At 40.9% G+C, this 21,417-nt stretch overlaps 1 protein-coding gene across 4 annotated transcripts in view; it reads left to right on the forward strand.

Moving 5' to 3' along the window:
- Positions 1 to 3,646: 3,646 nt before the first annotated feature.
- The window catches only part of txlng (taxilin gamma), a 32,257-nt gene continuing 14,486 nt past the window's right edge, over positions 3,647 to 21,417 (forward strand). Inside the window, exons 1-7 of one of the 4 annotated variants that reach the window (XM_077563408.1) lie at positions 3,648 to 3,769; positions 7,110 to 7,211; positions 12,562 to 12,709; positions 13,064 to 13,105; positions 13,743 to 13,834; positions 15,768 to 15,938; positions 19,725 to 19,919. In XM_077563408.1, the coding sequence (XP_077419534.1) occupies positions 7,119 to 7,211; positions 12,562 to 12,709; positions 13,064 to 13,105; positions 13,743 to 13,834; positions 15,768 to 15,938; positions 19,725 to 19,919 (741 nt within the window). In that variant the 5' untranslated portion in view covers positions 3,648 to 3,769; positions 7,110 to 7,118. Of the gene's footprint in view, positions 3,770 to 7,109; positions 7,212 to 12,561; positions 12,710 to 13,063; positions 13,106 to 13,742; positions 13,835 to 15,767; positions 15,939 to 19,724; positions 19,920 to 21,417 lie in introns of all 4 variants that reach the window. The other 3 variants (XM_077563410.1, XM_077563409.1, XM_077563412.1) reach the window with 3 other exon arrangements.

Genomic DNA, 21,417 nt, shown 5'->3' on the forward strand with positions numbered 1-21,417 from the left:
TAGTAAATTGGTCCAGAAGGTGGAGGAGAGGCATGTTGAAAAAATGTGTGCATGGCATTGAAGACTGATGATTGCGCTTTTTGTCTTTTTAGGTCTTCAGCGTGTGAGGCCCAAGCTACGAGATCATTCACCGGGGCAGTTCTCCAGGTGTGGTAATGTTTCTTGATAAAATTGACTGTACCGTCCACTAGTCCATCCAGGAATGTTGCCCGCAGTAATGTTTGGTATGTGCTTTGTGCCTCAGTGCTTTCTTCGATGCCACCATGTAGTTTCAGTACGTCTTGGAGGCGGTCCACATATTTTTGTGCGCTTTCTTCAGGTTCTTGGCGGCATTGGCGGACTTTAGTTAAATCAGGTGGTTTCTTGAACACTGCGATGGCTCTTTCTAAAAGAGTATTTAGGGCGTTGTCTAGTTCTTGGCCTGGTTGGTAGACCTGGCCTCGTTGGTTGGCTGGAGCAAAGGCTCCTTGGAATCTTCCGACTCGATGTCCTGCGGTCAGACGTAGGACGCTTAGTAATTCATTGCCATTGAGGTGATAGGATCCATGTAGTTCTCTAATTGCAGCTGCCCATTTTTCAACGTTATCTTCAATGGGAGGAACTGATGCGCATGCGGCTACTTTTTCTTCTTCAGTCCATGGGCGATAGAGCAGCAAGGTCTGTGGATGGGCGGGTTGGCCAGGGTTTGGCATTCCATAAGCTGGGTTGGCTACAGCTACCATGGGATATGCTGCCACCTGCTGGATGTCTGGGTATAATTTTGTTGTTGCAGCCAGGACGTCTGCTGTTGGTTTGTTTGATCTTGTACGGCTTCCAATAGGAGGGGAGGCTCCGTCCCCAAAACTCGTGGAGGTGGAGTTTGGGGAGGAGGTAGACGGGGTAGGCGGTTCCCGCTGTTGGTTGACGTTTACTTCCTCTTCTGGATCATTTTGCTGTTGCACTTCAGCTGGTGCATTTCCGTTGTCTCTTCGTCTGGCGCCTGTTTCTTCCGTTGGTCTTATCTTCATCTGGTACATTTTTCTTTCTGTCTTTTCCTTTTTTCTTTTCTCACTTTCCAAAATGCTTTCTGCCCTCATTTTACACTGTTTTATCCACACTTCAACAGCACGTAGTTGTGCTTCCAATTTTTCTACATTCTTTCCCTTTTTAATCTTCTTTGCTCTTTTCTCCACTAAACTTTTCTTAACTTCCTCTTTGTTCCTGACATCTCTCAAAGACGGGTTAAAATCATACTTGGTCACCCAGGATTCCAGATACTTGCACGCATTAGCGTCAAAGCTTGCAATAAACTTAACATCCTGGTGTTGTTCTATTTCTTTTCTCAATGACTGGCCCATTGTTTCTACTCCGGAGCGGGCAGCAGTTACTCCCTTTCCTTATCACACACACACACACACACACACACACACACACACACACACACACACACACACACACACACACACTCACTCACTCACTCTTTTCTGTGGTGCACCATTTTCTAATTTAAAACCATGTTTTGTGTTTTAGGCGATTATTTTTAATCGCAGTCAGTTCTGTTCTGACCTGATAAATCTTAGTTATATTGAACACAGATATTTTGGTAAACAATGAGTGGGGAGGTGTAAATTATTACGTATTTACGGCAACGTTTAATTTCCTCTACCCGGGCACCCGAAAACTACACTTTTATTTAACAAGTTAAAAACTAGTCAATAAAAGTATTATGGATCTCATCTAATAAAACCGTGATCCCTTTGATGCCCGGATCATATATACCATGGGTTTTTCTATCTTCACGGGCCAACGCCCAAGCGCTTTGCTTTTACTCCCCACTTTTCTATTTTATGTTACTTCTACAGTATATTTAGTGTTCCTTTTTCAAACTTTTGTGTAAATCGTGATAATTAAACAGCATAATACCTGTTAGTCCTCGGTGCCGGTCTGGTTCGCAGGACCCGGTGTCCGGGCGAACGGCCGGGGCCGGAGTGGGGAGACCCGTCCCGCAAGGGGAGACGCTGTCGACAGATTCTCGGTGTCCTCGGTTCGGCGGCGGTCGTCCGTCCAGATGCAGGTCCCGGGTTTCGGCACCAGTTAAATGTTGGGTCTGATATTACAGATCCCCTTAGTTACCGACCGTGCACAAAGGAAAAACGAGGCAGAAGCTGTGCTTTGTTTCAATGCAACCGCGGCTGGGGAGAGAAGGGGAGACGTGAGACGTTAACTCACGCTCGGCTCCGTCCGACTCCCTCCCCTCCCCCGGCCACAAGTCGCTTTTATTACAGTTAAGTTTCAGTTTCATTTTCATATAAACATGGTTAAGTTTCTGTTTTCATATGTCATGGAAAAACACAGAACAGTTTGAGCAAGTTGAGCCGCGCCTTAGGCGCCGCCTCTAAACGACAGTTGATAATATAAAAACATAAAAATATATACAGGATATTCTTTAAAATACACATAATGTTAAGACTACTGTTTTAAGCAACTTCACAGACCGCCAAGGCCCCCGCCTTTGGCTGCCACCCAACTCACTGCGCACCCGACCCCTTTGGCCCCTTCCACCGGTGGTGAGCCCATGGGAAGGGGGACCCATGTTGGCTTTTCGGGCTGTGCCCGGCCGGTCCCCATGGGTATAGGCCCGGCCACCAGACGCTCGCCTTCGAGCCCCACCTCCAGGCCTAGCTCCAGAGGGGAGCCCCGGTGACCCGCGTCCGGGCAAGGGAAACGAAGATCCAAGGTTTGTGTTCGTCATTGGGGTCGTTTGAGCCATGCTTTGTCTGGTCCCTCACCTAGGACCTGTTTGCCTTGGGTGGCCCTACCAGGGGCATGAAGCCCCGGACAACATAGCTCCCAGGCTCATTGGGACACGCAAACCCCTCCACCACGATAAGGTGATGACTCACGGAGGGGTGCATTCTTCTTATTATTATTATTTTTGCTTGAGCAGCAACCACTGCGAGGCCCCGCTATTGCTTTTGTCTGTCTTTTTTTTTCTTTCTCTTTATCTCTTGGTATAAATTATTATAGGAACTTATATAGCTATATGGAGCTTTGACGCTTCAGTGAAAGCAACATTAGCGACATCTAGTGGGGGAAGGACGTCAAAGTACCCTATATCACTAGTGAAGCCCAATACAGTACTCACTCTTATCGTTTTCACTTTCTGCAATAAAAGTAAAATAAATATGTTTGTGTTATTTTTAAATAGACAAACTTGCCATAAAATGTTTGTTTTTTCATAAGTAAATATGTTGGACATCGTTATAATGGGAGTAGGCCTATAATGTGAAAAGAAATAACAAAATGACAAAGGTATATATTTACTTCACGCTCAGAATTTTATTTCTTTATTTCTGGCTTTTGCAAATCTGTTCAGATGGCACTGAAGAAGGGAAGGAAATGGAAGACAAGACAAGACGCGGGAAGATGTGTTTACATTGCAAGACACAAACCTGCGGTCCTAGCAATTTGATTGATGGTAAATGCAGCAAACAAAAAGCAGCCTGTAAAAATAATATTGTGTTGGTATAGATTAGAAGATATTTATCACATATCCTGGTTAAAGCAACACACCCTTTACTTCTTATTTACTAATTGTACTGTTTTAAAAGAGAAAAATATGATTTAAATAGGAATTTAAACACATTTAAACGATCCGATCAAGTGATCAAGCAACATAATGTTATTTAACCATTATTGTGAAAGCCATAAACGGACGTAGTACTTGTTTCCTTTTTTCTCCCGGCGCTAGCTTGATAACAGTTACGCCACCGGCACCACATTGAAACAGGTAAATACCCCAGATATTTGATAAACGTTTTTTTTTTCATTTACATTTGGACGATCTAACAGCTAACACCGTTTTGTCACCCACTTTGAGTTAGAATTAGTTGCTGTTGAAGTGACCGTTACACGTGATATTTACCGAAGTTCACTTCTGGAGTTAGCTGTTAGCATAGGATTGGCACCGCTAACAAAAGCTAACCCACGATAAGATCAGGTTGAATACCGATTTAAGAACACATCTGTTAATTAACCAGTGAGGTGCCGTCAAATAAGATATCGATGTCAGGCCAGAGTGCGATGGAACTCTTTTATTTTTTATCGGAGTGGATATGAATAAGATACGATTGGTTGGTGTTCGTCTAGCTAACAAGACTTTTACATTCCTCGTGTGCTAACACCGTCACACCAGAGTCCCTATATGATTTTCAAAACGTCAGTAAATTAAAACAAATCTAGTTCTTGTGAGCACATTCAGAAACATTTTTAGCTCCGAAAAAAGGTTCATTTCTTCTACGAAGTCGATATTTTGCTGTGACCGGCAATTCTCATGTAAGCGCTATTTTACCGTGAACCGCGCGAAAACTACGAGTACGTATTTTGCGCCAATGAATGAAACTAGCTGGTGAAGTATTGGTTAGAGCGGTTGCCCTGAAAGTGCGATGTCAGGGGTCGAAACCCGCTCTGTATAGTTTTTCCTACGAACTCGTGAGTTGTAAACGAGTCGTTTTGCTTCACATGTTTATTGAAGAATTGGGCGGTTATTGACGTTTCCAGAAATAAGTAGTAAACGCGATTGATGCATTTGAAAAGACACAAAGTACTGCCTTTCTGAGGGTTGACAGAAAACAAAAAGTTTGAACATCGCTAGCCAGTCTGGTGCCCGGTGTTTATTACTTTGGCTGCTAAATGCTATCTTGGTTGACAGTTCAACAGATGTAAGCATAACACTCACCAGATATCCCAACTTTCTTGCTCACCATTCTCCACGCCTGCGGCTCCTTTTTGACTGGGTGCTGCTCACAGACCGCAATGATTTTGTTCAACATTGTTTTTATTTCACTAAGCTGTTTGTGGCATAGTAAGAGAAGTTAACTCCACAACGTCCGAAACTCGTTGCAAGACGCGAACTTTACGACTGATGTGTTGCTCTACTCGAACGTAATGGGCATAATATGTTAATTTTGGCTGTAAACTGCGATGGGAAACTGCATATTTCGTCCCTTGGCACACGGCCGCTGGGGACATGCAGTGAGGTGACTACCATTTATTGGGGGGTAGGTGGTCTGCACGCTTAGCCTGGTGGGTAGGGGGAATCAAGGAAAGCCCACCAGTAATAAAACGCTGGGGGTAACTTTGTATCCTAATATTTGTGTATTACAGTGTTCCCTTCCCTCGTTTATTGTGGGGTTACGTTCTAAAAACTACCTGCAATAAGTGAAATCCGCAAAGTGAAGTTTGACCCTTTTTTTCCTTTCAATTTTTTGGGGAGGGCTGGCGGCGGTTACGCCTCTAATGTAATTATAAGCCACCCCATATAGTTCCTATTCTTCTCAACACCTTCTACACTTAATAAATTTGATCCCAAGATTACACCGTGTGCGTAACGGCTCCGCTCCGTCTTGACTGCGTGCTCCAGACACGTCAATTTTATGGACAAAATTCACCGGCTGCACGCAGCTCCGTCGCAGACAACTTCCCGCCGAATCTCGTGTGATCGTGCGCGATAATGTGGCATTACAAACAATGACAAACACAAAGAAAGTGTGCTCAATAGAGAAGCAGAAAGAGAGGTGGACTTTGATTGAACCGCACCGTCCACTCCCACAGCTTCTGCTATGATGTTTCATGCGCATCCATTTTTAGGTTGTCCAAATAAAAAAAGATGTGCCGTGTCATATAATCCACCTCCATTATAAATCTCTCTTTGTCCATTTTTGCTGCAGTGAATTAAGCGTTAAGGATTATGACGTTTTGCTGACATGATTGCGAAATAGGATCTGGTGTGTGTTTTATTCTGAAAAGTAACCGGAATTTTTATTTTGAAAGGAACGGGGATTTGGGGGCATGAGCTGTTATAGTCATGTCTCGTTTTTTGTGACACAATTGTCAACCAATCAACCAACCAAACAAAGATCAGATTTTTTGTTAAATCCGATCTTTTTATCTACTGCTCACATTACAAAAACGAATGCGACATCTAATGTGAATGCAACGCGCCCATGATGCGACTCACATGCGCAAAGAGCACACGTCGAGTGACGTACACCCAAAACAACGTCACGTTGTAGTGTTCACGGAATTAACCAGACTTGCAATGCAAGCGACCTTCAGTGCCGAATGCAAATTTAGCTGTGCCAACGCGCTCTACTGATTGGTAGGCTGGTGGACTCCTTTCGCGGACGTGTTAGGAGTTGGATTCATGTGACTTGTCTGCATGAATTATACAAATTAAGATGCGCAAACGCCAGGTCCCGATTGGTGGACTGTTTTCATGCTCGCTCATGTTTGGCTGCTTTCCTCGGCTTCCTCGAGCTTCAGTGTTTGCAATCAGAGCAGAAACCCATCAAACTCATTTTTTTTTCATCTCATAACGCCAGAGTAGCAAGGTTGGAAGAGGTAAAAATATTTTTGGGAAATGAGGGGAGACTCCTCTAGCTACATTTCATTGAAGATGACGTCGCGTCATTGACGTGTGTGATGAACTGTCTGCAGGGCTGAATTTCTAGTGTCGCCACAAATGTCAACTTTATGCTTCATGTTTCAAGTGTGATTTAAATTAAAAACAAATAAAAAGTTAACACTGTTATTCAAAACAGCTTTGTATATTCACAGAGGTGTCTATAGTCTACCTTCCAAGCACCCTCTCCTGCCTGTGCAGAGCGCATATCAGGCTTTTGATGGCGTTTGAATCGGATGCGTGTGGATGAGCGTTCACCATGCAGATGCATCGCATACATATCCGATTTATATCCACATACAAAAGAGGCTCAGGTCTGGTGTGAAAAAATCGAAATTGTACCGTTCACACTGCATGAAAAAAATCAGATATCGGAATTGAGCTGCAGTGTGAACGCAGTCTTAGAAGGAAGAAAAACAGCAAGAAAACCAACAAGATAGCGAGGGAAACCTGCAATACCTAAAGCTATGGTCACAAATGACAATCCGTTATGGTCACAGACGGAAATCCTCGAAACAGCGAGGTCACAAAGGGTGAACCGCGATATAGCAAGGGAACACGGTATTGCCAAATTGGGTTTCTGACTGTGCTGCTTAGTTTTTTATTTAATATCTTCCTTTTGAGTAGCATTTATCTCTTACAAGCCTTGTTCCCTTTGTCTATCTAGGTTGACCTAATGGAGACAGCAGAAGTTTGTCAGATTGATGTGGCGACCAGAAGAATTGTGGAGGGAAATGACTCACCAACTGAACAAGACAGCCATTTTGAGGTACTGGCAAAAGCATTATTTCAGGGGGTTGCAAATAATTTTCCATAGGGGAAACTGGAATGGTTGTTAAGGGCCGGTTGTCATGCTTACCACAACTGTCTTCCATAGATCTTTTGTCACAGCCCTCATAGGACCACGCTGGATGGCAAAAGAACCACTTGCCTCTTATGAAACCATTGATAGTACCAACTCGTACGGCATATAGTCCTGTATCTAATCGATTATCTTCTAAAATATATCCTGCTGTGCGGCTGGTTGTACAAATAGACAAGGGTGTAAACCAAACAGCTTTTTATTGCATACCTACTAATGAAGATAAAAGATGTCAATGAGTAGCAATAATCAATCAAAAGGACTCCTGGCAGCCCTCAAAGTATTCGCGGATTTGCAGCGATAATTTTTTACAAGGTTAGTAGGTCAATGTTCATATAATTTGACTTCAAACATGCACTAGCTAGATAGTTAGCCTCCACTCAAACTGCACACACAGCTTGGTTTTTAAGTGTACCTTCTTCAAAAACTAGGGGTGTTAGAAAAAATCGATTCGACAATATATCGCCATATTACAGCGCGCAATTCTCGAATCGATTCGGTATGCGGCTGAATCGATTTTTAAACATACATTTTTTATGGAAATATTCAACAAAACGTCTTAATTAAGGTTAGGATTCACTCATTAAGCATGGAAGAATGTTATATTAATGGAAGATTAAGCCTTAATATTTTATTTCAGTGCTGTTCAGACATGAAACAGACTGCAACCTGTTTGTTAAATGCAGTGGCTCTGCCTGAATTTTCAGATAAATACATTTTCATACAAATCTTACAGTGTACATGTACAAGTTTACTGATTAGTATTTTCTAAATTTGAGTAAAAAATCACAATAATCAATTTATAGATTTGTATTGGGATTAATCGGTAGCGAATTGTGATACGAATCGAATCGCCAGATACTAGGCAATTCACCCCCCTATTCAAAACTATTAAGTGCATTTGGGTGTTTAATAGTGGGGGATTAGGTATTCGTGCTTGGAGTTTTTAACTCTACATCTCAATATAGAACGGAATGTGTAAAAATACCCAGCCAGCGACAACCTTTTAAACCAGCTCCGCTGTAAGGAAGATACGGCATGAACTACATGATGATATAGGTCGTGCGGTGTGAATTCTGGCAAAGTCGTCGATTTGATAAACTCTGTAAAAACAGCAGGCGACAGAAGGTAAGGGTCAGTTTCCAAATTACCGATCTTATGTAAATGTCAGGCTCTATGAGCCCCGACAAAATATGCCACTTAGACCGACAGGCGAACTTCATTTGAAGTAGTAGATTCCATGACTCGATGGACAATAATAACTTTTAACTAGAAAAATTCCCGCGGAAATTTTGAATGGGACTGCTGACTCTTGTAAATGAGCTGAACAGTTTAAAATTTAAACCACTGGAATCGCTCAAGAAATGTGGAATTGCTGACTCTTGCAAGGTGGAAACACGCATGTATGTAGTACTTGTAGACATAGTAGTAGTAGTATAGTAGTAAGTAGTAAGCAAGTACAAACAGAAGTAGTAGTATTAGTAGTACTTGTAGTAATTTTAGTAGTAGTCAATTGGCTAAGATGGCCGCCGACCCGGGTGGGCGAGGGGGAGAGAGTCCTTGCCGTACCTAATTAATTGGCCAAGATGCCCTTGGTGGGCAGAAAGGCGGTAATCCAGGGTGTACCTAATTAATTAGCTAAAATGGCCGCCGCCCTGGCGAGCGGAGTGGCGAGAATCCTGGGCGTACCTAATAAATTGGCCAAGATGGCCGCCGACCCGGGTGGGCAAAGGGGAGAGTCCTTGCCGTACCTAATTAATTGGCCAAGATGGCCGCCGCCCTGGGTGGGCAGAGTGGGGATAAATTAGGTACACACCTAATTAATTGGCTAAAATGGCCGCCGCCCTGGGCGAGCGGAGTGGCGGGAATCCTGGGCGTACCTAATAAATTGGCCAAGATGGCCGCCGCCCTGAGCGAGCGTAGTGGCAAGAATCCTGGGTGTACCTAATTAATTGGCCAAGATGGCCGCCGCCCTGGGCGAACGTAGTGGCGAGAATTCTGGGTGTACCTAATTAATTGGCCAAGATGGCCGCCGCCCTGGGCGAGCGTAGTGGCGAGAATCCTGGGTGTACCTAATTAATTGGCCAAGATGGCCGCCGCCCTGGGCGAGCGGAGTGGCAAGAATCCTGGGCGTACCTAATCAATTGGCCAAGATGGCCGCCCCCCTGGGTGGGCAGAGTGGCGATAATCCAGGGTGTACCTAATCAATTGCCAATCCATTGCATTTAATAGAAAAAATAAAAATAATAATAATAATGTGTTATTTTGGAAAATGTATTTTAAAAAATGGAAATGAGCTGAACAGTTTAAAATTCAAACGATTGAAATCGGTCAAGAAATGTGGAAGTTAGGCATAATCACCATAAAGTAAAAGTATCTTACTGTCTCTTTAAGAAACATGCACATTGACGCACACGCATTGGACTAACACGTTGGAGAGACGTCACGCACCAAGCCTCTCACGACTTAACGGTTCAAGATGCTTAAGGTGAAAATAAAGGTACTAAATGACACCTTAGCCAAATAAAAGTTAGTTTGTCTGAAAGAAGACACTCGTGACTACAAAATGTGAGAATTTGATGTCTAGTGAGCAAAGATTGTGGCCATGGTGACGAGTTGAAGTGACGTCACGCACCCACATTGCATTGAGATTGAATGAGAGACGCACACCTCAAAGAAGAGCCTCTCACGACTTAACGGTTGAATGGCTCGTTAGAACGGCAAGGGTTTGGGGAACACGAGCATGTTCTCATTTTCTTAATCGGATAAAAAATGACCAAATGAGAGCAGGTTGAAAACTTATGATTTATCAGAAATGGAGAGAGGAAGGCGCCTGAAATTAACATGGCAGAGATAGGCGAGTTGGTCCGACTTGTCCGAGCTTAAAGGAAAAATAAAGGTACTAAATGACACCTTAGCCAAATAAAAGTTAGTTTGTCTGAAAGAAGACACTCGTGACTACAAAATGTGAGAATTTGACGTCTAGTGACAAAAGATTGTGGCCATGGTGACGAGTTGAAGTGAAATTTTTTCAAATACATTATTTGGTTCCCGGCACTGGATGGCTAATTAGCCAACAGAGTGTGTGAGAAAGCTAATTCAGCCACTGTCTTTGAACCCGCACAGGGGGGGGGATCTTTCATTCCTTAAAAAAGATTTCGACACTGAACTAAAGATGGGAAAAATTCCTACAAAATGAGCTAAAATTCGTATCGGTCGGACAACGTATGCGCGCGCAGCGTGTCTTGGAAAAAGGTGCTTGATGTGTGATCTTCTCTTCCCTTTTCCCATTCATTCCCAATGGGGAGTTAATTTGGGAGTTTTTTGGGAATAGCGTCGCCATGGTAACTGGGAATTCTTAGAAAAATAATAGCGCAGCGAGTCAGATCGAGCCGCATCGTTTGATACCTCATTTGTGCTGGTGCGATGTACGGTGCGGGCCGCATTTTAGCGGAAAAATCGCTGGAATAATAAAAAATAAAAAAATAAATAAACCACTGTCCTAGGTAGAATAACAATATGTGCCTGCTTGCTCCGCGCGGTCGAAGCTGCTGCTCCGCAAGCAGTCCCATAATTAGTAAAATAACAGTCGCTAAATCCCTAAGTCGCTCCGCGTCCTGTCCACTTTAATTCAACAGTCATTTCCTTTTGCCGTCCGCCATGGGGCAGTCACATGATCATGTGATGTTGGTGAAAAAACGCTTTTGTCCATATGGTGCCGCCATAATCAACATAAACTAAAAGTTCCTTATGGTTGCTTTAAATTCTTATATAAACTCTGTCCGTTCCGAGAACTGTCTGTAGAAAAAAAATTGTGCCTGTTACGTTGTTGAATTCTACTGTCTGCGTGCTGAAAAACGTCCACACCAAAAGTGAGGGGGTGCGTTTGTATTGTAGTCAATTTAATTCGGGCAGGCGAGTAGTTTGTAGCCGTTAGCCGGTATCTAGTTTGTTGCGTTCGGATTACGGCAGATTGCCACAAATTGTTTTAAATTAGGTGGGAGTCGCTGTCTGTGCTTGTAGCGGACATTGAGTTTGATTATCTGTGCAGCATTCTCAGAATTAATCCTGATTTGTCTTTATTCATTTTATTAACAGCTTTGATTCGAAGTTAGCACATGACGCTAAAGAATCCCTTTGTGGCTCTCTTCTTCGGCTGTCTATGAAGTCTTTCAAAATACTGTGGTGGGACCTGAAGCGGGCAGTTTATGCTAGACGCCCATCCAACCTCTCTCAACTGTCTGCATTTTGCAAGGAAGCGTGGCAAAAATTCCCAAAAGTAGATGTGAAAGACTGATAAGTCACTAAAGAAAGTGTTTGGATTAAGTTTTCATTGCAAAAGGAGGTGCAATGTCCGATTAAGTGAGAGGTTCACATACTTTTGCAACCATGAAATCTGAGTTTTTCTTAAATCAACAACCTTTGTTCAAGAATGAATGACAATGTTATCATTCTTTTCGTTCAATAAGATTATTTTAATATTTTATACAAAAAATCTGACCATGCCTGAAGGGTTTACAAAGTTTTGAGCAGCACTGTTTTATTTATTTATGTCAGGGGTATGAATTGCCTAGTACCTGGCGATTCAATTCATATCACGATTTATAGGTCACGATTCGATACGGATTAATCCCGATACGAATCTATAAATTGATTATTGCGATTAAATATATATTTTTTTAACTCAAATTTTGAAAATACTAATCAGTAAACTTGTACATGCACACTGTAAGATTTGTATGAAAATGTATTTATTTATCTGAAAATTCAGGCTTATAACTCAGCCACTGCATTTAACAAACAGGTTGCAGTCTGTTTCATGTTTGAACAGCACCGAAATAAAATATTAAGGATTAATGTTCCATTAATATAACATTCTTCCATGCTTAATGTGTGAATCCTAACCCTAAGTAAGACGTTATGTTGAATATTCCCATAATAAAATTTATGTTTAAAAATCGATTCGGCCGCATATCAAATCGATTCGAGAATTGCGCGCTGTATACACCTTCGTAAGAGAAACGTTTCTTGGGAGGAGTAATATGGTAGCCTTGCGGCTTCAAAAGTCTTGGCCTATCGGCTATTCAGAGCAGTGGTTCGTCTTCGCTGATTCTTCTTCTACGCTTTCTGTTACTGTTGAAAATGGCTCAATGAGTCAAGGTATCCCTTTAATAGCATCATATTACTACTCTGTGGGTTTAAAAAACTCTATAGTTCTCCACTTTTAACTTCCTTGTTTGCATATGTCTCTTGTCAGGAGGAGGTTGCAGAGTTTGGTTTCGAGTTGTGCTGCAATGAAGAAGAAAGAGGCGAGACTCCTGGCAGAGAGGACAGCCCAAGTGACTTGAGGGAGGCAGAGCTTGATCCTGGAGGAGAATTGAAATCTGCTGAAGATGATGCATTTGGTACGAACTCTGAAATGTTACAATTTTCAGACTAGATTTTATTTATTATACTGTACATTACTTTATGCTTTTGTCTTCTGTTTCAATAAGTTAATCTGCTGTACCTTTGCTCCCTGTGATAAAGAAATGCTTTAAGTTATTATATTAAATATCTATTCACAGTAATGCAGTTTTTGTTTTATTGAGCATCTTTTATTGCTCATCCTTTATAAGTTATTATTTTTTTTAAATCATGGTTGGACAGTAAAACGGAAGTTTTTACTATACTTTCCGAACTATAAGCAGATACTTTTTTCCCACGATTTGAACCCTGCAGCTCTCAATGTAACATGATTTATTTATGATTTTTTACAGATGAGCTTCAAACTGCCAATGGAGTAGATGCCTCCGACTTCCGTAGGTCACACACCTACGCTGTTTCTGCTTACTGTTGCGACATATAGGCCGCGTCCCAATACTGGCACTTCCACTCTTGTGCCCCTTGATTGCGCGTTCTCGTTGATGAGTGTGAGTGTGTAGGTTGTCTCAGTTCTCCAAAGCACTCTGAGACGCACTCGGAGAACTGAGACATTCTACACACTCGCACCCATTTACGGTAACCCGCAATTGAAGTGCGCGTTTTGGCACACAGCCTTTTATGGCGCAACAGTAACCGGAAACGGCGTAGGTGTGTGTCTTAAGTAAGTCGGAAGTCCCGCCTCCTTCGTGGTATATACCCCACAGATGTACACAGTCTCATCACATCTGACCAATAAAATTGCTTACAATAAAAAAAATTTTTTTTAAAAACACACCATAAAGTCACAGTGGACTAATAAAGCTCATACTCAACCCCTCATACTCGGGGGGAGTTGAGTTCCATGAGTACCTAATGGCAGGTGTTTGGGGACCACTGTTCCAAGCTATATCCAACCAAGTTATGTTTTTTACTATTATCCATGATAAGATATAACACAGTGTTTTCTGTAATATGGGGGAGTGTGAACATTTTTGTGACATACTTAAGTTCTTTGTGTTTTTATTTTCATTTCAGGGAAGGAGGTTGTGTTACTTATGCAGGCCTTGAATTCCTTAGCCACACCTGAAGAAAAATTGGCTGCTCTGTGCAAAAAATATGCAGACCTGGTAAGATTGCTATTTCGGATAGAGATTTTCAAATTGTCCAATTATCTGTTAAATCTTGAGTCTAAATATAAATGTTATTATGTATTGAAAAATATGAAACTTGTCCTAAGACTACAAACTAAGCAGAATTTGAATTTGGATATGGCTATTTAATAGCGCAACAAAGTTGGTCCTTTTACTGTGCAGTCTCAAAAGAACTTTAGGGTTGTTAGTTGCAGAGTAAATTGTAATACGATACTGCTAATTGCAATATAATTTTTTTAATGACGTATATAATTGTAAGTCCTATGGTGTGATCAAGGCATTGCCTTTATATTGTATATTGAAATTAGCAATATGAAAGTAAAATAAGTCCTTTGCAATAATTGCACCTGCATGCTTCACTTATACCTGCTTCCAAAAATGTGCAGTTTTTAAATCATCATCTTTCATTATTTCATTCCTTACCCAATGCTTTCAAGACTTTTTTTTTTTTAAATATTAAATAACAAAAACATGACTCTTTGTTTGTGCCAAGTAATGGAACAGTATAACTGCACATTTGTCTTATACATGTTGACAATGTGTGGAGAATACAGAGTTTGACAACAATTTAGACATCTTGTGCAAGTACACAGATACCAATGCCATCAACATGTGATCTTGGTGTATGAATACTGGAAAGGGAAATATAATGCAATACTTTTTGTTTTTATTGTTATTATTTTGCAGGGTTGGACGATTATGGAAAATAATCTAATTAGGACCACCCTCCCCCAATCAAAATTCCGATTTGTGATTGAATTTGTAGTGATCTTTTTTTTTTTTCAAGGTCCTTTTCCAATGTAATTTTTAACAATTAATTAATCTTTATTAACAAACAATATCAAATCTATCATGTATTATAGCGCAGTAAGGTAAAGGCTAATGAAGCGTTAATGTAAAAATACAGTTTTACTACAATTACAGGTATAAACTTAATAAATACTTCATGACAACATAATTCTGCCACACAGGTGTAGTATAAACATAACTATATATACAAACTAAAGTGCAGATTACAATAATAATGCAATCAAATAGCGATAGTAGCTTTACCACTTCCTACATATCACTGCTCCCGATCTTAGTCACTCAACTTATCGATGGATAAATAAATAAAACTTAAATGTCTAAAAATTAAAGATTCCGATCTGACTACAAAACATCACACACGCTAATGGGTAGGAAAGGTAAGATATTGCATGCTTATGATGCACATCTTTCTATGTCAATAACCGATAAGCGCTAGCAGCATTAACTTGGTGGTGTCTCATCGATTAATTGTGGAGTAGTAAAGTCTTTTTGTCTGTTTTTGGGTTAATTCAGGAAACACAGCCTAATTTATCCTCTTAGTATTTGACTGTTTGACAACTTTACACGCATGCATTCTAATTTGTCAGGGCTCAAGTGGGAACACACTATCGTCCGACGTCCGTGTGAGTGTGTGTGTTCAAATATCAGAAGCGTTAATCGAAGGTAAACCTTTTCTTCTACTGTACTTACGCGGTACCCATCCGCCATTAGACAGACACTTCCAGCCATGTGCTCTAACATAGGACGGCAGCTGGAAAAAAAAATCACAAAATAAGCACACGCGTACATGGTGAGTTTTTTTTCCCTTCACACAGGAAGTTTTTCTTAGCAAGGCAAAAAAAGCTAAACCATATTAGATACTCGCCTCCTTCTACAAACTCAGGTGGACAAGGAACATATAGGGAATCACACACTGCATAGCAAAAGGAGGATGGAAGGTTTGTTGTAGGACAGTAATATCTTGCTAGCAACTTTAAGAAATAATACCACTCCTGACCTCATACTTTGTGCGGAGATAAGGTAACTTGTTATTGTACCAACATGAAATGCTGCAGTAACTAGGATAATAATTGGATGTTTTCTTTTATTGTGCATTCAGTTGGAGGAGAGCCGTTGTATGCAGAAGCGTCTGAAAGCCCTGCAGAAAAAGCAGTCTCAAATCGTAAAAGAGAAAATCCACCTGCAGGGGGAGCACAGCAAAGCTATCCTGGCCCGCAGCAAATTGGAGAGCCTCTGTAGGGAGCTCCAAAGACACAACAAGACTTTGAAGGTTTACAACAGACTACAATTATAAATGCCAAAAACATTTATTATTCCTAGGGCTGGGTGGTATGCTTGAAAAGTGTATCACGATATAAGTATTTCAAATCAGTCAATATCTGTAATTATTGATTTATTTAATTTTTTTTGCTATTCAAAATAAGGACCCGGAGAAAAAAGGCAGAATTTAGTTAAGTTTATTTTAAAATATTATATTTACCCATTAATAAGAGGTCAACACAACTATGAAAAAGTCAAGTCGAGTTAATGCTGAAACCTGAATACTAATATTTGAATGCGTGTGGAATGCCTTTGGAATGCTTATGAAGTATATTGAAAGATGAATGATGTGAAAATTACAAATTATTAATTGTAGTTAAATGATAATATAATAGAAGTCGAACTGCAATCAGTCTAAGCTTGGATTTGAACCATGCGTTCCAGTTTACTTCAAATGCTTCACCTAAACCACAATAGACTTATCGTATATCCAATGTTGTGAAATGGTATTGAAGAATGTTTTGCTGAATGCCAATGAATGTATCATTGAAAATAAATGGGGATTTAGCGGGTTGAATAACACTAAAACTGGGAATTTTAGGAATGAGAAATGGGTGTTAAATAATTAGACAATGATTATTACATGAACTTGAACTCAGACTGTGCTACAAGCGGGATTTGAACATCGATCTTTCACGCAGTAGGCATATGCTTTAACCACAGCACTATTGTGGGCTTGGAAGTATCTGTGATATTGTAACCCTCTCAAATGCCTCTGTGGTGCAAGGCAAGTGCTTAACCACTTGGCTAACTGACTTGTTGTCATGGCACAAAACATATTTATATTCAATAATGTGCTATATAATACTGAAAGAAAATCACCTAGATGTATCATGCATTTCCTGATATGATAGTGAGTTGGTAAACATGTATATCACTTAGTGGAACGGCCATGGATACATTTGCAATGTACAGTCGGAGGTGGGATTTGAACCCACAACCTCCTGGTTACTGGACAATGTACTTTACCAACTGTGCCACTGTATCTAACACCTGGGAATGATGATCAGTTGTATGTAAATGAGTGGGCGTGGAAAGTAGGACTTACAAAAAGTTGAATTACTGTCCCATTGAAAACGAATTGGGAGCATTTGATATTAAACGTTAAATTGCGCAAAAACTGTACATAAGTGGAATGAGAAAAATAAGGTCCCGGTTGGCGTGAATTTTTTAAGTTGAAATTGAACCAGTGAAAATTGGATGTTGTGTGTGAAAGTTGAAAGAGGACAAATAAGTGAGGAGATGAAAAATAATAATAAAGAATCTGAATAACATTTCAGCATTCACACAATGTGCTTAGTAGGGCTGGGTGATATGGCTGAAAATGTCTCAAAATATAAGTATTATCACATCAATCTGTAAATGTATTTTACCTCTTTATAATAAAGGGACCGCTGAACATTGGCACTTACAGTATGTAATACTGATCACATGAATTTAAAAGTATTTTCCTACATTACATATGTTTGTAATGTCCTCGAGGACATCTGTGGGTGGGTGCTCCGGGAGTACGGGGTAAAGAGGCAATGTCAGAGTTGGGTCCGGATTGCTAGCAGTAAGTCCGATTTGTTTCCAATGAGGGTTGGACTCTCCCAAGGCAGCTCTTTTTCACCAATTTAGAAACAGAATTTCTAGGCACAGCAGAGGCGTTGAGGACGATTCAGTTTGGTGGCCTCAGCATTGCATCTCTGCTTTTTGCAGATCATGTGGTGCTGTTGGCTTCTTCAAGCCACGATCTCCAACTATTACTGGAGTGGTTCGCAACAGTGTGTGAGCAGTTGGGATGAAAATTAGCAGCACCTCCAAATCTGAGACCATGGTCCTCAATCAGAAAAGTGTGGAGTTCCCTCTCCAGGTTGCATATGAGATTCTAGCCTAAGGGGATGAGTTCAAGTATTTTGGGTTCTTGATCACAAGTGAGGGCAGGATGGAGCGGGAGATAGACAGATTCGGACTCTGTACCGGTTTGTTGTCGTTAAGAAGGAGCTGAGCCGAAAGGCAAAGCTCTTGATTTACCAGTCGATCGGATCTGCGTTCTGCCCTCGCCAACGGTCACAGCCCTCCTTTCAAGATAGGGTGAGAAGCTGGGTCATCCGGGAGGGACTCAAGAGTCTAGGCACTGTTCCTCCATGTTGAGAGGAGCCAGCTGAGGTGGCTCAGGCGTCTGGGTAGGATACCTCCTAGGCGCCTCCCTTGAGAGAGGTTCCTGACATGTCCCACCGGCAGGAGGCCCCAGGGATGACCCAGGACAAAGACTGGGAAGTCAGGGTTTCCATGCATCCTGGAAAACCTGGAAAATGAATGACGAATTTTCCAGTCATGGAAAACGTGGAATTTGAGAAAAAGGTAAAATGTCTTGGAAAAGCTTGAGCTGTCCTGGAAAAAATGTTTTTTCTTTCTGCCTTGTGGGTGGACGCAAACAGGATATAAACATACTTGTGTCTGTTTTCAGCTGCCTTTAATGGGCAACATTGAGCTGTAGTGTCTTGCTGCTTCATCTCTGCTTCTAGCTAGCACAGCGCCCCACGTGACACTGCCAACCAATCAAATTGTATATTCCCATAGAACAGTCCTTTCAGTTCAAGTGTTTTTGTTGCGCTGTGTACTTGAGTGTAAGGTTTTTCTCCCTTCCGCCATTGTCCGACAACAGAAACAGAGAATATGTCAATGACAAAAACTTAATTGGGAATTCACCGCTATTAAAATACTGTATATGTGTACAGAGAGCAGAGCTTGCAGTTTTTATCTAATGTTTTTTTGCTAGTGTTATGCCCCCTGGACTAGACAACCTGGCTGGCTGTGGTGCTAGTATTTCCTTTGGCCTCTCTCCAACCAATCAGCAGCTCATTAGTCAATCAGCTATATTCCATCGACTTGATTTACTTAGCAATGAAAGTAATGTGGATGTCAACATCTAAGTGAGATCTTATACTGTATTAGTGTTGTGTCGTTCGCGAACGAGCGTTCTTTTGAGCGGCTCTTTTGGTGTGAGATGAGAATCGATTTGCAACTGTGCGAGAGCTGTTCATTATTTTTTAGCCAATTTGGTAACATTGAAGCAGTGTGGTTTAATGTACGAAACATAAGATGAAGAAGCCCGGAGCAGTCCCGAGTAGTCCTGAAAAATAATTTTGAAACAAAAGAGTAGGAATCCTGGATGTCCTTTACTTCTACGGCACATAGCCATCTTGAGGTGTTTGGTTGTGTTAATGTGCACAATTTATTCTTATTGCAAGAGTTGTACTGAGGCAAAATTTATCTGAACGAAGTTAATCCACACTTTTGTTTGGTGCGCATACGCCATATGCACAAGGCGTGCGCATGTTCACTTCTTTGTTGGTTCAACAGCTTTTTCTTTGGCGTGGCAGGTGAGGAGTCTATGAACTAGACCCAAGAACGGTTCCTGTGTGCTCAAAATGTCCTTTTACATACTTGTAATTGTGGCGTAAATCTTAACGCCATAATGTAGCCTCTGCCTACAAACACGCACCATGTCGGGGTTGGGGTTTGCTTCCCATGGTTTTTGTATTGATCATTTTAGCAAATATATTTTCTATTGATATTGTTAATGTATTTACTGCGATACAGCTTGACAGTATCTTATTGCCCAGCCCTAATTATTCCATTACATTAAATATTGCAAGACAAGTTGTGCTGAAATGAGGGACATTGTCACCTAAAATTTAGCACAGGTCTCTCCCCTCCTCTTCTTTACGCTCACTTTGTTTTCTAATAGGAAGAGAATGCCCAGCGGTCCAGGGAGTATGAGGAGCAACGCAAGGAAGCCATGCTTCACTTCCAGATGACTTTAAGTGATATCGAGGTCCAGATGGAACAACACAGCTCACACAACACTAAGCTGAGGCAGGAGAACATGGAGCTTGCTGAGAAGCTCAAAAAGCTCATTGAGCAGTATGAGCTCAGAGAGGAGGTAAGCCGCCTGTGGTACACTGGTGTTAAATGAAATGGCATAAAACTATTACACTCAAATATTGCATTTGAATATAATTTGAAATTCGAAAGGAGCGTTATTGTAAAATATGTGTAATGTATATTTGTTGTTGTTGTTGTTTTTTTAAAATCCAAACTGTCTTGTAGACTTGTAGACTATTACGTTAATAAAAGGCTTGTACAGTATGTATAGACCATGACCAATCAAACCCAGAATAACTTTATAATAACTTTAACATTAGTCTAATAGTGGCATTGAATCTAAATTGAATGGTCATTCCCTAAAAGAAGCCGGTTTGCACTTTGTGACTGTACGTTGGTAAACCCATTCTTACTTTACAACTGTTGTAAAGCAGTAATCTTTTGTATCTTGTGTTTTTTTTTAACTAGTCTTGGGAATTACTGAGCTAAGCTAGCTGGGACCTCGGGGATTGTATTTCGTGCCATTCATGTGGAAATGTGTGTTAAAACAAAAACAAAAAATTATTGGATGTTTGCATCTTTGAATATGAGAAAAAGTCTTAGAATCATCGAAATATCAACTTTATATATAAACTGAAAGGACAGTGACAAAACAATAAGAAAGTGAAATAATAATAGTATAAACTAAAATAATAGCAACTGAAAAAACAGTAAGAACAAATACTGACTGTTCCTGTGCGTTTTGGCACTATTGGTGTAATAGTGGCATTGAATATAAATTGATTGGTCATTCCCTAAAGGACGCCGGTTTGCACTTTGTGACTCAGGGTTCGTACACCTTTTCCATGGCCAAATTCAAGCACTTTTTAAGGACTTTCAAGATCAATTTTCCAGTTTTTCCAGTACCCTTCGGCTGGCTGTCTTTTCTGTGCTTGCCTGTCTCCCACCTCTAGCGCGTGGGGCATTCAATAGTGTCTGTGCGAAAACTCTCCTACTATCTTTGTTTCCGCGGCGCGTCATCTCCCGCTAATTAATTTAATGAGAATACGATACGCTAGAGGACCGAATCGAACATGCCGTACCGTAACGTATTAACACACTCACGTAAATTACACCCCCTACTGTTTACCTTACATCATATGTGCCAACAAGCTGTGCTTAGATTTTTAGTTGAGTGAAGTTCTTTTGACCATTATAAATTATCATTGACAAATGCTGACTTTTTTCCTTTTATAGCCCGTAATAACTGTGCGTAATTAATATGTAATCTAGCTCTGATAGAAATCTCACAGTTTAGATTTGGCATGAACCAAAAGGTTAGCAAACAAATTCTACATAATGTTTGTTAACTTGTAGGGCTAGTACTTCAGGCTACACAATAAGACGTACGTGAATTGGCAAAGTTGTTTTGAGTAAGAGTTGTGGCTTTATATTTGACTTTAATTTAATCCCACTTTAAACATGAAGTAGAACGATGTCATTAGTGGTGGTGGTATTAATAATTTAGCCACGCAGACGGGTCATTTATTATGCGCAGCAATGACGTGATGTCATCG

Source organism: Vanacampus margaritifer, chromosome 4 (assembly GCF_051991255.1).
Source record: "Vanacampus margaritifer isolate UIUO_Vmar chromosome 4, RoL_Vmar_1.0, whole genome shotgun sequence".
Taxonomy (NCBI): Eukaryota; Metazoa; Chordata; class Actinopteri; order Syngnathiformes; family Syngnathidae; genus Vanacampus; species Vanacampus margaritifer.